The sequence below is a fragment of the Siphateles boraxobius genome, unplaced genomic scaffold, assembly GCF_051911475.1.
Source record: "Siphateles boraxobius isolate OS27281-9 unplaced genomic scaffold, OSU_SipBor_1 9, whole genome shotgun sequence".
NCBI lineage: Eukaryota > Metazoa > Chordata > Actinopteri > Cypriniformes > Leuciscidae > Siphateles > Siphateles boraxobius.
The window spans coordinates 29,202,647-29,219,269 of NW_027509219.1; the positions used below are offsets into that span (position 1 = coordinate 29,202,647).

The following is a 16,623-nucleotide window of genomic DNA, read 5'->3' on the forward strand; positions in this document are numbered from 1 at the left end:
CGAAAGAGAAGTAGGGTGTTTGCTGGAGCTGCTGCTGTCTTTACGTGGGAAGGCTGAAACTGTGGTTTCCTCTTTCTCTGCTAGTGAGCGGCGGGTTTGTTATTTCCGCCCGCAGAGAAAAACTGAGTAGTTTTTCTTCCGTTTGGCCTGATACAACCCAGTGGCTTATGAAACTTTAATGTAAACTGTTTTGATCAGAAAGTACGTGCACCTGATAGTAGTGTTGACATTTCAGTTTATTGTAAATGTGCATTATTCTACAGCTCATCTCTGTGATACTACTAACAAATAATACATTTTAAAAATATGCATGAATTTTACAGGCAACATCATTCAACACATAAACACGGAAACAGTTTCATCTTGATTCTGGTGACTTAGGGCTTTTTAGGACTTTTCTATGTACTTTTCTAGGTCTAGGACCCTGATCTTAGAAATGCTGAGAAACTAATATCCCATTAATGAGCCTTGTTTTATAGGTTTAGACTGACAAATAATATTCCTGTCTGCAAATTCTCATTGTAGGTGTAGTTAAAATCTATTGTAAAATGGTCAATAAAATCTATCTTTATAGTGTGTAACAATTTAGGCTACATTTTCTTTTAATTAATTCCCACTAATAATCATTCATACTTTTCAAAAAGTTATTGGATCATAGTGATATGTCTCCTTTAAAAGCATTTTGTTAATTAAACAAATTTCAAATGATTTTTGTGTGCGTGCTCATGCTCTCTTCTCTTCTAAACTTGGCTAGGAATGAAAGTGAACTGACAAACAGGTGCGATGCAGGTGTGTGATGAACAGAAACGTATTGTGCATGAGTTTGTACTATGAAAGAAAGCACTATTGTTATACAGATCAAAGAATCATCTTTTGAATCAGGTGGTGATGGTCAGGTATTCAGTAATGCCAATCAAAAAGGAAGATAACCAAATCAGTATGGCTTTGACACATTTGATATGCAAGACTGTACAGAGTGTACCTTGCATGATGTTAAATAGTAAAGCTGTGCCTTTCAACATTTCATTGTGCAAAGCTACAGAAGTTATTCCACAAAAAATCATTTTAAATTTGAATTAAGCTGCATTATGTCTTGAAAATTTATTTTGAAACCTGACTTTTAAAGCGGGTCCTGCACCTTTCTAAACTTCACCTTTGTTCAGTAAAACGACTTGTTTATCAGCTGTGGCAAATAGTTCTTTTGAACTGAGAAGGATTTCGGTGGGATTGTCTGCTGTAGTTTCATTCTGTAGAGACAAGAATAATTTTCAGCAGTGTTGGTTTTGTTAACTAAAACTATACAAAATTCAGTTACACTTTATTTTAAGGTGTCATTGTTACAGTGTAATCATATATTTAAGCACTGAGTAATATTAAGCAACTACATGTACTTACTGTAGGGTTAGTATCTGGTTGAGGGTTAGTTGCATGTAATTATGCATCATTTACTGTTTTTTCAATAATGTACATGTAACATATGTAACAAGGACACTGAAAAAAAGTGTTACCAAAAATTGTTTTCGTTAGGAGAAATAAAATGAAATATTGGAAAAAAACAGACTAAACTTAACCAAATTAGAAATGTTGTCTTGGCAACTAACTGAAATAAAAATAAAGCTAAATAAGAATATAAAAAAACAACAAATTTATATAACTGTATAAGTTAAATAAGTAAATGAACAGCTACTACCATCTAACTTACCAAGTTACGCAAGGACACATCGCAGGTTTTTTGTTCCAAATTCCACCGTAGTAAGCCAGGACTGATAGAATCCTTCTTGGTGGGTCCTGCAGTAATTCAGCACATATTCATTTGAAGGTAAAATAACATCTGTTGATATTTTCATTTGTTTTAATTATTAAAGCGTTAGTTCACTCAAAAATAAAAATTCTGTCATCATTTACTCACCCACATGTCGTTCCAAACCCTTTCATCTTCAGAACACAAACTAAGATGTTTTTTTTTTTTACTGAGCGATTTCTGTCCGTCCATTGACAGCTTCTCAACTACCATGTTGATGCTTAAAAAAGTTTATTAAAAGATCGTAAAACGTCTTGGTTACTAATGTAACCCTCATTCCCTGAAGGAGGAAACAGGAGACGTAACGTCGACATGACGACGTAAATTGGGATCGCCTTGAGAGACAAATCTACTTCGAGAGTATTAAAACGAGCCAATGGACATTGGCATGCGATAATTGCATCAGCTGCTCTGCTTAAAGCGCGAGCATATAACGAGCAGCAGGTGTGTCGCATATTGTTTTACGCTGAGGAGCCGAGACGTCTTTGGCCGAACAGCGATTGTCAGTAACCGCGGCGATGGGATGTTACGTCTCCCGTTCCCTCCTTCAGGGAACGAGGGTTACATTAGTAACCGAGACGTTCCCTTTCAGTCGCTCTAAGACGATGTAATTGGGATCCCATGGAAAACGCCACAGTTGCTGCCACATCCAGCCCCCTACGCAAGACTCTCAGACCCCCAACTGGCTGGGACGGAAGGCCTGCGTAGTGGGAGTTCGAACTGCTGTTCCGTTTTAACCCACACAGTGGAACTCTTGGATAACACTGAGAAAGCGTGCCTTTCCAGGAGAGAGGGACGCTGCGGAAGCCACATCCTGCCCGAAGGGAGGTAACATGTGGAGAATACACATATGGACTGGCCGGAAGGGGCAGTGCCACATATGGAATGTCACTGGGGTGGCTCCAGCCTGAGAAGCGGGAGGCTACACCAGACAGTGACGGCAGAGCGGACTCTGCCAAGGGAAAGACACGGGCTCACCGCAGGGAGCTGGTCGTGGAAGAATACGTATATGGGATCGCCGCAGGGATCACCACATATGGAACCCAGCCTAGCACAAGTTACACAAGCATACGAGCTCTAGGCTTGGCGTCAGATGCTCCACAACGTCCGACTGCCGAAGGGGTGCGGAGGAACTCTACAAGGTTCGTCTGGGTGGGGATCTCGACTGGAGCAAAAAAGCGCACGTATCCGCTTCATTTGGAGGGGAGTGGCGCAGCAAGCCAACATTAGATCGGGAACTTTGGTGTTACCGGCTCAACACATAGGTTATAAAACCTGGGTGACGCCGGGTGAACTGAGTCGCATAGCCGAGTCTGATGGTACGGTTGAGCCAGCGACCTCAACCTCGCTCTCTTGGGATCCAGATATAGAGAAGCTGCTTTGCTGAGAATTTGGTACCGCTGGGTGAGACGCCAGTGGCAGAACAGAATGATTCAACAAAAGTTCTCCGCCCGGCCCTCCTCCGGGGAAGAGCAGTTGACTCTGGGTTGCCCTTCTAAGGGCTGCTGAGACGGGTGGTGCCGTCTTCCTGCGAAAGCTCAATGTCACAGTAGAGCTGGCTTTGGCGGAGGTTGTTGGTTTTTTTTCGCAGGGGACTGACACCCATGGCGACAAACAGACTGAGGGGATGCCCCCCAGAGACTTAGGGAGCACATTGAGGCAAGTGTTTGGCTTACCTCAGCCTGCTCAGCCTCAACTGCGGAGAACCGCTGGGCACAGTCTCCAACAGTGTCGCCGAAAGGCCACCTCGTGAGATGGGAGCATCAAGAAAGCGAACTTTGGCGATGTCTCACACCTCTACAAGGTTTAGCCAGGGGGTGCTTCTGGACCACTAGGGTGGACATCATCTGGCCGAGGGCCAACGCTGTGAATTTAAATATGGTCAGTCGCCAGGCGCAGCTCAACCCCGACTACCCTCATGCATTATGACTGTTTTGGCCTTCCACAATATTTTTTTTTTTTGCAGGGTGGCTGTCACATGCAGGGAAATGGTGGTCTGCAGTAGCACTGCTGCCCCATCATTGAGGGTAGTGAGAGAGGAAAAACTTTTTGCAGCTTTTGGTACGTTTGGCTTGCCATATTGGAACCAAAATGCTTCCATACTGCAAAAAGTTTTTCACACACATCCGGGAAGGCACGGGGGCGGGGCAAGGCGATTACGCGTTGCACTGCGCCCCCAGTGTAACCCGGGAAAGCATGGCTGTCAAGTCTGAATCGGATTCAGCATGAGCCAATGAAATGCTAGATCCATCATGAGAATGACCAGCATCCCATCCAGAAGCTACCAGGCATGCGAGACAGTGAATGTGGCGTCAACTCGACGGCACGCACACAGCACGCAGATTGCTTAACCTTAATGAAAAAGGCAAGACGAACAACGTGCTGACGTGGTCATGTTCTCATAAGAGAATATAACCACCCACAAACAGAGTCAATATGTTTGCAATGCGATAGAGGAGTGAGGGGGCCACACGGATTGGTTACCGGGCGGGGAAGCCCTCACTATAATCCTCCTGTCAAGTTAAAAAAGGCGTCTTCTGCTGTACCAGAAGAAGAACTAGATCGGGGCATAGGCGGGGGGACTCCACCTCGTTTGAGGCACTTGAGTCTCGACCGCGGATCTAGAGAGCCAAACTACGCGCGCTGGGTTGCCGTGACAACCTGCGCTGTCAGCCGGCAGCTCGACGGCACAAGGCACGCTGATCACCTAAAGGGATACCAGGCAACTTTTTTACCTTAACTGAACATCTTCGGAGTCAGTGGAATGTTTATATTACTTATTTCGGGTTGTATGGTGGTGGTTTCGCACCCCCCTGGTGCCTGAGAGCGTAAAAAACTCACTTGCAACATTGGGCCTGTGGGCCGCCGGGCTCGCCGTCAGGAAGTATCGCGTGATATCAGGTCTCGCGATGTAACGAATTGCTTGACGGCACTGCACACGTACACGCCCCCATTCAAGCGCCGGCTAGCTGTAAGCAAGGGCAATGATAGATAGAGTTATGGCTGAGCCTGTAAAAAAGAAGCAGAAAGCTAGGAAATCTTTGTCGGAGGACCAACGAAAGAGGAAACGGGAGACTGACCGAGCTTGAAGTCGACTCGAGTAAATATCGGACCGGCTTATTCAGAATGGCGAGAACTGAGAGAAACAGAAGCCTGCAAAACGGATGCTGACCTGGCCTTCTTGCCTTTGCACTTGTAAGTATCTTTGGAATAAACGGTTTAATATTTAAATTTCATGTAATTGTGACCTCAGGATGTTTGCTATTGTCTGTAAAGGTTTTGATTATGATCGCTGTCTGTTACCGGCTTACTAGTTACTAGTACGCTATTCTATAACTTTGATGTTAGCATTGTCATTAGCAAACACGTTTGATTTCTGTAACGTTAGTTGTTTGGCCGTTCCTCTGTCGGTTTTATTTGTGTAACTTAGTTCGCAAATAAATAGATATCAAATTCTTCAAATCAAGACACCGGTGTATCCTACCCGCGTCTAAATGGCTAGCGGAGATTTTGGCTTGATCTAGCCCGATGTCATCTAGTCAGAATGTGTCTAATTTAGCTTGCATGTTGCATCCAGGTGTTACTTTGCTTTTATTTGGCTACATAGTGTAGAAGCCGATGGCTCACCGATCGCATTCTGTAATGTATTGATCCATAATATCCCAGCAAACAAATTTAGGTTCTGGGAACGTTCTGGGAACGTTAGTTTTTGGTTCCCAGAATGTTCCTAGAACTTTCCCTTAACGTTAGGGGAACGTTCCCGGAACGTTTTCCTTACGTTATAAAAATGGAACCTAAAAAGAACCTACATGGAACGTTCCTATAACGTTCTTGTTTGGTTCCCAAAAAAATAACCTCATGGGACCATTCGGGAACGTTAGGGGAACGTGTTTGCTGGGATGCTACAAATCCTCTCAACTACAACGAAGCCCAGACTCAAATATTTTCTGTGACCGTCTTGTTTGCAAATATACGTTAGAAGTTACGTGGGCTTATCAAGTTACTGTTAGTGACACCCCAACCCCCTCCCGCCCTCCAAACAAAGCACACATACACAAGGTCACACACCGACACCATCCCCTCACCCCTTCCCTTGGCCGGATGTCGCCTCGTTCATATCGTTCGTTCCCGGTAAAAATACTAGTATGCATGACAACACAATTTAAAAAAAATCGCCATCAGTTGGAAAGAAAATATTGCTTTACTTACCTCGGTAGACATAACTGGTTTTGAAATAGCCGGTTCATGCTCAGCAGGGTTGACAGCTGATCAGCTGGGTGTCACGGTATACTATAGAGATCGCTAAGACATGTGACCAACTGGGCGGCAACGTCATCAGAACGCAAAGAATTATGGGTATGTTTGGCCCGTTTACATGGGCTGGCATAGCAGGCTAGTGTTCTGGCCTATTTTTTTACGTTCTATGGTTCTGGCATGAAAAAAAAAATAGCGAGAAAAACAGAATATAATCCTACAAAATGCAGCGGGCTAAAGAAAACATTGTCGGACCATACCAGAAAACTGTCGTCCGTTCAAAAGTATGCTAATGTTTTAAGCACCACACTCCTCGCTCTCTCTCATCTATCTTCATGCAGTCAGAATTCATGTCAAGATTGCAATGCATGCTGGAGTGTGTGTGTGTGTGAGAGAGAGAGAGAGAGAGAGAGAGAGAGAGAGAGAGAGAGAGAGAGAGAGAGAGACACACACAGACGCGATCGAACTGTGTGTGTGTGTGTGTGTGTGTGTGTGAGAGAGAGAGAGAGACGCGATCGAACTGTGTGTGTGTGTGAGAGAGAGAGAGAGAGAGAGAGAGAGAGAGAGAGAGAGAGAGGCGCGGGCGCGAATCGCGCGATCGAACAGTGGAAACATAAAAACATACTCCGTTATTTTGTTCATAGAGGTTATCATTAAAACTGCAAAGTGTTTACTTATATCTGTGTAACTTACACTCGCAATAAAACACAACATTGCGCTTTTGTCACACAACTCAATCTGTAACCTACAACTGTCACCCAACCAAACATACAGTTTTAAAAGCAACATATTTATCCAACCCCATTTCAAAAAAGTTTGTCATCTTCTGGACATTAATCATATTGCATTGGTTTTCATTTCTTTTCTTCAGAGCAGTTACACATTCTACATTGATTAAAAAAGAAAATCAAATGTGTTTTTAATGGTAGTATTATTTTATACGAAAATCAATTATTTACCATTCAGATGAGAATAAAGTTAGGGTTCATTAAAATTAAGGAAAACAAATATATTGATTCGTTCTTAAAGGATAATTCAGGTATTTAGCATTTTGAGTCTATTTTCTAGTTAGTTTTGGATGAACTAAGTTAGAGTGGTGGGTCGAATTTTGACGATGGTCCTGTCTCGACTTTTTGAATCTTTTAGAATCGCCTCTGACGGCTTCGGAGTGGCTGTCTACGAGCATACACAAACATGTCCTTAAAACAACCCTTAACGTTCATTTTCAAAACTGTGCAAGAAGGACTATTGCGGTTTATAACACAGCAGGTAGACAGCATCTTGAACACTGCGTTCTTCCCTCCATGCAATCAAGTCTGACGCCTTCTGTTTGTGCCGCGGATTCCCAAAATGCTTTGCGTTCACCACTGGTAAAACGTCACGATGACGTCACATTAGCAATCTCTATTCTCTGGTTCCTTCTCGTCTCGTGTTTATGTTGTTGTATGAATGCACGTGCGTAGTGGGCGTGAGTGTGGTGTCATTACCTGATCCGCTCCAGCTGATCATCATATCACCACCAGCTGCAGTCCATTTCCTCACCCTATTTATACTCACCGGTTTTTGTCCTCTTTGTCAGATCGTTGTTTGATGTCTCCTGTGTCGGTGTTCCAGTCCTGTCATCCCGCTCGTCCGGTGTTCGTGTTCTTCGTGGATTCGTCGTTCGTTGTGGATTATCGTTTGGGTTGTGTGGATTCCGTCTTCTGTGTTTCACCACTTCACGGTTCCTGTCATCACTTCTGACCATCGAAGTCCCTGCGCCATCATTCCACGCCCGTGTCATTGTTTTGTCTAAGCTCTTCAATAAATTGAGTAACTTGCAATTGCTTCCTGTGTTCTGTTCCCCGCCATGACACTGGGTTGCTCATGGCGAGGGGGGAGGAACAACAACTCGTTTTTACGACCGTGTGTTTGAAAGCATTTACTACCAGACACCAGGGGGAGCTAGGGGGAGCTTCGTAGAGAAAAAACACTCAGGCTTGCCTGGTGTCCCTTTAAACCTTAAAGGGGTCATATAATGCCATTTTTATATAAGTTAATATGATTCTTTAGGGTCTAAATGAAAAGTTTGTAATATGCTTTAATTAAAAATTCTCATTAGTATTGTAAGAAAACACAAATTTTACCTGGTCAAAAACAGCTCTGTTTTCAGCACGCCATTTAAGTGCATGTGTCTTTAAATGATAATGAACTTTGCTCACCCCGCCCCTCTGTTCTTTGGGGCGTTTTGACACAACACACTGGAGTGTTGCCTTGACAACAGTTGAGGGTATATTTTGGAGAAAGAATGGCAGCGGGAGTCTCTGAGGACACATCAGTGCAACCATATCAATTTGAACCGGAGTCGGACCCGGAACAAAATGACGTTCGACAAGTAAGGCTCGAACAGGACGTTTCTGAATGGTTGGTTAACGTAATGTCACTTTGATCTATCTTTGTATGTACTGGCAGGGTAGAGTAGTGAGATACAACGCTATGTGTTTAATGTAATGTTATAGGTTAGTTCATTGACAGATTGATGTTACAGCTAATGGTTATGAAAAACTTTTTTCAGTAAATGGCTTGTCAGTACAGAGCCCTTAAAGGGACCTTTGCAAAAATAAAAAAAATAAAGACTATCGCGTGCGCACGAGAAACGTTTGGCGTGCGCACAAGAAACATATCTCATGCACACGCGATACGTGCATTACAATTTCCGGTTTGCGTACAATTTGAGTTACTGTCATTATATGGCTGCGTTCCAGTCCAAAATTTACATGCCCTTCACTCGCTAACTTCCCTCCATCTCTTTCACTTGGCACTGTCTACGTTGCACGAGTGTCCACTTCTGGCGGAAACTGCAATGGGCTGAACTGGAACGTCCTAAGCCCTTGATCACTTGGAATCAGCTATGGAATTGATTTATTATTTAAAAAAAATGTCCCTTTAAGAATTTGTTTAATGCAGCATCCATATATATATAGGTGTGTTTTGGTTGTTTTATATAAAAAAAATCGAATTAATATATCATAGAGTTGTTTGTGGTGGTGATGATTAGACGAGATCGGCGGTGACGTCACAATCGTGTTGCATTGTGGTAAATGGAACTGCCTGAAGTGTACATATGAAGTAGACTCGCTCCCTCTGTCAAAATCGAGGGAACGAGTGTCTGTCCATATAAACTTCCCTCGTCCACTTCACGGAGTGGAACGCACTTCAAAATGGCAACAGGGATTCCCCTGAGGGGAAGTGCTTAGGGAAGTTTGCAAGTGCATGTCTAAAAGTGGACTGGAACGCAGCATATGTCGCCGGTGGACACAGGAGACCTACAGCTGTGCAAGACAGAATGCTCATTTCGATCGTCTATACCATGTGGCAGTGATGTCTATGAGATTTGCAATACTGTTATGATAGAAGCTCACTTTGAGCTGCTAAAGGACTCGTACCAAGCAATAGACTTATACTTCAAGTTCGAAGTACTTGCACCTAAGTACTTGCATCTAAGGAATGAGTTATTGACCTTATTGTAACCTGTGCTCAGGGTGTAGATAAATAGTAGATAATAGTAGATAAATAGAGGGGGTGGTGGCACCTTGTTTAAAGGATATTTGATATTCATAAGGATATTTCTACTTGTTTGATATTTGTATTATTGATTATTGATTATTATACTTTAACACAGATAATAATTAATAAAGGCTGGTTTCTAAAGTACTTCTTCCTGCATTAATGTTCATGGGTAGCCTAAATGGGTTCCATTCAGACCTTAATATTAAATAGTTTACTGTTATATGTCAACAAGATTCAACAAGACATTTTCACCTGGCTATACCCAATGTTTAGAACTGTTTGGGTAATTATGCAAATTAGCTAATACGTAATTATATTATGCACCGTTTGTCCATTTTAACAAACAATTTAAAAAAACTTGTAATACATTTATTGTTTGTCTCGATGTAAGTAATCAACTCAGTAATTTTCATGGTGATATCTAAAGGTTAAAAATTTTACCCTTTTCACGTGAGAAAAAGAATGAATAGGCGAATGAATGGGATATATTTGTGTCTTTTTCGAAACTTTCCCCTTCGTGGCTATTTTTTGCCTTACTCAGGACATATTGAGGATACAAAATCAGTTGAGTTTGCTTCTGTTGCAATTTGTTCAAGGTTGACCCCCATTTTGGCTTAAAATGACTGGACTATTAGGTATGTCAGTGATGTGTAACGTTATCTATGCAGTGTTAGGTACAACTCTCAAAAATGATTCGCGCAAACATTAAAGCATTAATGTTGATCGTGGGGAATATTCCCTTCGAAAACAAAACTCAGCCACAGCTTCTTCAGCGGTTCATATTTAAGAACACCAAAATGACTGTTCCTTATTACACCCAAGAACAGAACACCACTTTGGCTTAGACGCCATTCTGCTCCAGTTTATCAACAATGGCGGACTACGATGACAGCTCGCTCAGGTCTGTGTTGAAACGCTGCTGTCAATTATCAATCGTGGGAGGGGCGTCCGATCTAGTGACGTCACAAGATCGAATGGCTCAATTTGAGGCAGGGGAAAACATATAAGGAGATTAAAACTAAAACACTGGATGGATTTTTATCATTATATGATGGTTGTGTACAGGCACTGCCAACACACATTTCAGTACAATCCACTTGTAAAAGTGCATGTACCATTATATGACCCCTTTAATAAGAAAGGCAAGACGAACAACGTGCCGACGTGGTCATGCTCTCAGACAGAACATAAACCACCCACAAACACAGTTTCCGCACACTTAAGACCAGGCATGTGAAACAGTGATCGTGGCCGTCACATTAGGATAGGAAACGACCGCATCCAAAAACACACGGTTTGAATGACGTCTTGAAAAAGACGCAGTGTCAAACCGTGTATGCTCTTTCAGGAAAAAATGCTCTCTCTGGTGCTGAAGCACCCAGGATGACCGCGGCTACACATACAAGGACGATAGTGCAAGCCAGATGTGAGCACTCACATTCTCATTGAAGGCGCAACATTCTGAGCTGTGAAAACTACGGTGGCTGAGAGAGCTCAACGCGCTGCAACTGAAGAAAATGCATGCAAATAGAAGAACACCTACAAATTAAGAAAACACCTTAATCAGTTTCATAACACGTGTGCTCCAAATACTCACAACACAACCAAATACAGAAACGCGGTGCAAAAGTTCACAACACAACCAAATACAGAAACGCGCTGCAAATAACACAGAACACAATGGAAATGTTTCCAGGGGACCCCAATGAAAGGGAACTAATCCATATGAATTGAGCGGTTTAGTCCAAATGTTCTGAAGAGACTCGATTGCTTTATAAGATGAACAGATTGAATTTAGTCTTTTATTCACATCTAAACATTGATCAGCAAACATAAACAGAAGCTCAACCATAAAGCTTGATGCGCAAGAACAAACCATTTTGTTCATGTGGATTAGTTTTACGATCTCTTTATTAACTTTTTGAAGTGTCTGTTGCGTGGACTGTCAATGGAGGGACAAAAATCACTTAGATTTCATTAAAAAGATCTTCATTTGTGTTCCAAAGATGAACGAAAGTCTTAAGGGTTTGGAACAACATGAGGCTGAATAATTAATGAAAGATTTTTCATTTTTGGGTGAACTATCCCTTTCACAATACTGTAAGTGAGTTTCTCTCACCTGTAATGTAGCTAACCACCACACCTACTAGCATGACTGCACTAGTTGACAGGGCTCCGAAGTACAGGTATGATATTGAATAGATATTTTGAAAGCTGCATGAATTTAGTTGGAAAAAGAAAACTTAACTCTTGTGCTATATTTCACACGTAATTCAAATCACAGAGCAGTGCAATAATTTGCAATTATGGTTAATATAACATGTGATACAAATTCTAGAATCTTACCCATAATCCCGGGGGACTGATGATAGCAAAATAGATGATTTAGTGACTGCTGTGGTGCTGTTGAGAGTTGCATTAGTTGCTAGACAGTGATCAGCACTAGTGGGTAAAACACCCATTATTTGTGGTGTAGGAGGATAAATTGTGCTTCCAACAGCAAGCCATAGAGACAGACAGAAACCCACAGCCACACCTGAGAACACCCCCTATAGTGTGAGAAATAAATATTACATGGCTATTCATCGAGTGGAGGGATTGAATAATATATGGTGTACACATAACAGTGATGTTTATGGAGCCTTACCGGTTTATTTGTGGCTGGAACAAACATGCCCAGCACAAACGCTCCCAGAAGTGGACCATTCACTACACCCATGACTGTGAACGAACCCTGAGGTTAAAAGAAAGCTGGTTAGAGCAGAGACACATACATTGAAATACAGCCTGATTAAAATCACAGTTATTTCAGTGGTTCACACCTGAAGGACTCCCCAGTCCAGCAGGGAGGAGAGCGCAGCCATTGTAATGCAGCCAAGCCCGTACAACAGAGCTGTTTTACACATGTAAACAAACAATAATAACATTAGTTGACACTGTAGTTATATTTCTAAACATTATCATGTTGATATCATCAGATATTTGCAGAATCCCATCATAGTTTCTTAGTTAAATAAGTGTTGTATAAAAATCTCACTAATAGTCTAATTTTTAATACACTACAAATCCAGCATTAAATTTAAATTGAAATAGAATTAAATAAAAATGTAAATGTATTTTTATGACAATTAATTTTTTAATTAAAATCAACATATAAAGGCAGCAAATAAATACAATCATTATATAGTTATATTTTTATAGTTAAGTCACTTTATAATAATTTATATAATATAACATTAAATAAATCTAACACTATATTTATATAATATAACATTATATAAATATATTCAAATAATCTTTTCCCCTTAATTTCAAATAAATACATATCAGCATATTATTAAAGGCAGCAAACAAATACAGATTATATAATACAAATTCAAATTCTATAATTTTATTTTTATATTAATATATAAAAAATATTCAAATTATATAATGTTGATATATATATATATATATATATATATATATATATATATATATATATATATATATATATATCGACTCTATTGCACCACAGGAAAGTAAAGAATCGGCTTTTGACCCTACATAAGGACTTGGAGAGCAAGATCTGTTTTCTCTGTGAAACAGTGATTAGCCATGGCTTCATTACATCCTCCATAGTAACAGCTGCCATTGCGTTAATGCTGGTAGAGACCGTACTGTGCAAAAAGAAGAAGGTGGTTTATTACTAGTATAGCCTATTATTTGTATCAGTAATCAACACCTCACCAAAGATAGTTTCAACCACCTTAAAGTTCCACTGTAGGCACAGGCTAGAAAAAGCCCCGGGAAGCCTGGATGATTCTGGAAAATGTCCAAAACCAAATACGGCATGTACTGTGAAAATACAGATAAAGACAGTTTTTTTATTTCAATTTTAATAGTGATTAGTAGGATCCAGCAGGTTCATGTATTCACTTACCTGGTCAGGTGCAGATATTCTGCCAGTCTTCAGCGGGTCACAGTTGGAGTATAAAGCAAACATCACAATGCCACAGGTGGCTGCGCTGCTCACAATCAGACACAGACCCACCTGATTTACCAGCAGCGCCCTGCAGAACAATACTGACACTCAGTGGATCTGTATCAGAAAATATTGTATGTGAGTTACTCAACAATCATTATTAGGAGAAATTGAATGCCAAACAAAACTAAATTTAGTAGACTGAACTGAAGAGGTTATTTTAGACAGATTTGACTGATTTATTCTCTCACAGTTGGGCTTGTTTCTCAGTCCTGCATGATATGTAACGCTGTACTTGGGCCTGATTGGCTCCATACATGGATAACCAGACCATTGTACCGCCCACTGTGAAACTCCAGAATGAGTACCGCCTCTGAGGGTCTATGGCAAAACTGTAACACAGAGACGGAATGAGCAATATAAAACTAAATAAACATTTAATTAATTTGAGAATCTAACAGATTTCAAAACATTTACTGTTCATACTCATTAAAATTGATGCGGGATCCATTGTTGGCGATCTCTAAAACTCTGGCAGGCCCTCCTGCCAATACAGTGCCCTGAATGAAGACTGCAATGAACCCAGAGAGCATGACAACAATCTGAAAAACATCTGTCCAGATTACAGCCTTTATACCACCCTGCAGGAAAACGGAAACACATTACGTCCACAAACAAACATTTACACATGCATGCAACTGTTTTATTAATTAATCATTCAAATACATACACACAAATCATATACAAATACACAGGCCAAAAGTGATATCCAGACTAGGAAAATTGACATCTTGACCCTTTAAAACAAATATCCCCCCCGACATCACTTTCGGCGACTACAGTATACACAATTTAAGAGAAATATTTGGTCACATTAAAAGGGTCAAAATAGTCCACCAAAAAAGCAAAGACCGTTTTGGACACTAGTATTCGTATTATTCAAATCAGGCAAGATTTCACAACACTGGCCTACCACTGTTGTGTAAAATGTGCAGATGAGTCCAGTTGAGAAAAGAGACGCCCACATATTTAGGCCTGTGGCTTGATTCAGTAAAGAAGAAAACCTTGTTAAGAATAAGGGCATAATCAAACACATAATTTCCAACCAGTCATATATGGGAACCACTGATGGATTTGTAATGACTCACATACGGACACATGAATTAAGCTAAGAAATCAGTTTATTTCTCTTACCCTGATTCAAGATGACCGCCGGAGCAAAGATCACTATTCCAGAGTAGAGAAGCTAAAAGAAGAACAACACAATATCAGCATTATGTATCCTTTAGACACAAACCTAAAACTAAAATAAACACATTATTATTGTTTTAATACATATTTTGTGCAAACTAAATATTGGAATTCAAAGTATACAGATACGATTCAAGGCTTTATCGATCAGCATTCTACATTTTCATTTCAACTTATTGCTTTTATAGTATTAAAAATAGTATTGTATTTTTTTTTACGATTATATGAATTAATCTTACTGTGGCTACAATGAACTGCAAACTTCCCAAGAGCTGCATCCCTCTTCCAAACCTCATTCCTAAATACTGACAAATACATTTCACACACACACACATGAAAAAACGGTGCAGTCCAAAAGTATGTAAATGCTTGTTAGGGGAGCATACTAAATACTGAAAATTAAAAGCATCAAAACTGAAATTGTGAAAATGCCTTTTAATTAGAAAAAAAGCTAAATAGAAGGAATTTCACTAGTGGCCTCAAATCTGTAGACTCCACTGTTTAGTAGCCTACATGTCTTTTGATCACATACTACAGAGAAATTACTCATCCTCACATTCTTTGTGAAATCCATGAAATTCAATGCGACTCTTGGTATGCAATTCATATAGAGAGAGTGTGTGCATATATATATAAACATATTGCAAAACTACTAAAGAGATAAATGGACTACAAACAAACCTGATGTGCGCTGGTGATATTGAGACGATAAAATACAGGAACAAACACAACTGCAGTAATGAGTGAGTTGAGGGCTTGTCCCAGGCACATATAGAGAAACTTAAAGCCATATAAATATGCCTCAGATGGCACGCCGAGCACTTGGACTGCTGACATAAAGCTGGCACAGAGCGACAGTCCAACCGGCACAGCAGAGAAACCCCTGCCACCTGTGAAGAAGTTGTCCACATTCGAGCGACCCTGGGTGTATCTCAGAGACTGGAATAGCCCGATGGCCACCGAAACCCCCAGCATAGCAGCAAATACTACATAGTCCACCAAACAGAAGCCCAAGTTGTCTGAGTCCGAAGCCATAGTGCTCTCTGTTTAGACTCTGCCAGAGCCTAAATGAGTAGAGTCCTTCTCTTCAAGAGACTGTCAGCTGTAACAACAAACTCAGAAATCATAATGCATTCTCAATCGACTCCCTGTTATGTTCTTTTGACTTTCAGAGGTTAGGGCCCATGCAGTGCAAAGTGTCATTTAAGGTAAAAGCAGCTTGAGTTTTTATTTTTTACACACTATTTAAATATTTAAAAAACACCTTACCTTTGACCAAAACCATGCAAAATGAGTTTATGAGTGTATGAAAAGACCAAATTCCACAGACCAGCATGTACAGTAATCAACTCATACAGGATAGAAAAAAGGATTGGTTTAAAGATATGTTCACACTCACTGACAGCAGTGTGGAAAGTGAATGAGCATTCTTTCAAATAGAGGTGGATTTATTTGTCTGGGCTGATAATTTGGATAATCGAAGGCAGTCTGATGGGAGGGGAATTAAGAATGAATGTACCGGTATACGTGGAGGGAGGAGTATGTTGAGACTGACAGCAGAGTTAGAGTCATTTGACACCACTGATTCTTTCCTTAATTTTTGTTTCTTAAAATCTTAAAAACAATTCTTTGCTTTGAAAGTCATGATCTAATGTTTCGATTACTCTGACAGATTTAATAAGCACTGATAAAAAAGAAACTAAATGTACCCATTGCTTTTTGGACATGGACATGTGATTCCATCACATTCTTTGAAATACTGTACCATGTAAATACAATGATGGGAATATTAAACAAGTTAAGC

At 40.6% G+C, this 16,623-nt stretch overlaps 1 protein-coding gene across 1 annotated transcript; it reads right to left on the reverse strand.

Annotated features, from left to right (window-relative positions):
• Positions 1-218: 218 nt before the first annotated feature.
• On the reverse strand, positions 219-16,298 carry slc5a5 (solute carrier family 5 member 5). Its single transcript, XM_077223616.1, has 16 exons — positions 16,089-16,298; positions 15,501-15,921; positions 15,059-15,124; positions 14,763-14,814; positions 14,542-14,609; positions 14,055-14,209; positions 13,820-13,960; positions 13,527-13,656; positions 13,353-13,441; positions 13,151-13,263; positions 12,427-12,497; positions 12,252-12,338; positions 11,951-12,153; positions 11,724-11,818; positions 1,703-1,788; positions 219-1,247 (listed from the first exon to the last, which is right to left on the reverse strand). Exons 2-16 carry the CDS (start codon positions 15,852-15,854, stop codon positions 1,143-1,145), a joined length of 1,815 nt encoding a protein of 604 aa, XP_077079731.1. The 5' UTR covers positions 15,855-15,921; positions 16,089-16,298; the 3' UTR covers positions 219-1,142.
• Between the last annotated feature and the right edge of the window lie 325 nt (positions 16,299-16,623).

Excerpts from the sequence above, each read along its gene's own strand:
- slc5a5 (XM_077223616.1), bottom strand. The coding sequence starts at position 15,854 with ATGGCTTCGGACTCAGACAACTTGGGCTTCTGTTTGGTGGACTATGTA. Across the intron at positions 14,210-14,541 it reads GCACATTTTACACAACAGTG|GGTGGTATAAAGGCTGTAAT; the intron begins GTAGGCCAGTGT and ends GTTTTCCTGCAG. Across the intron at positions 11,819-11,950 it reads TCAGTCCCCCGGGATTATGG|CTTTCAAAATATCTATTCAA; the intron begins GTAAGATTCTAG and ends AAATTCATGCAG.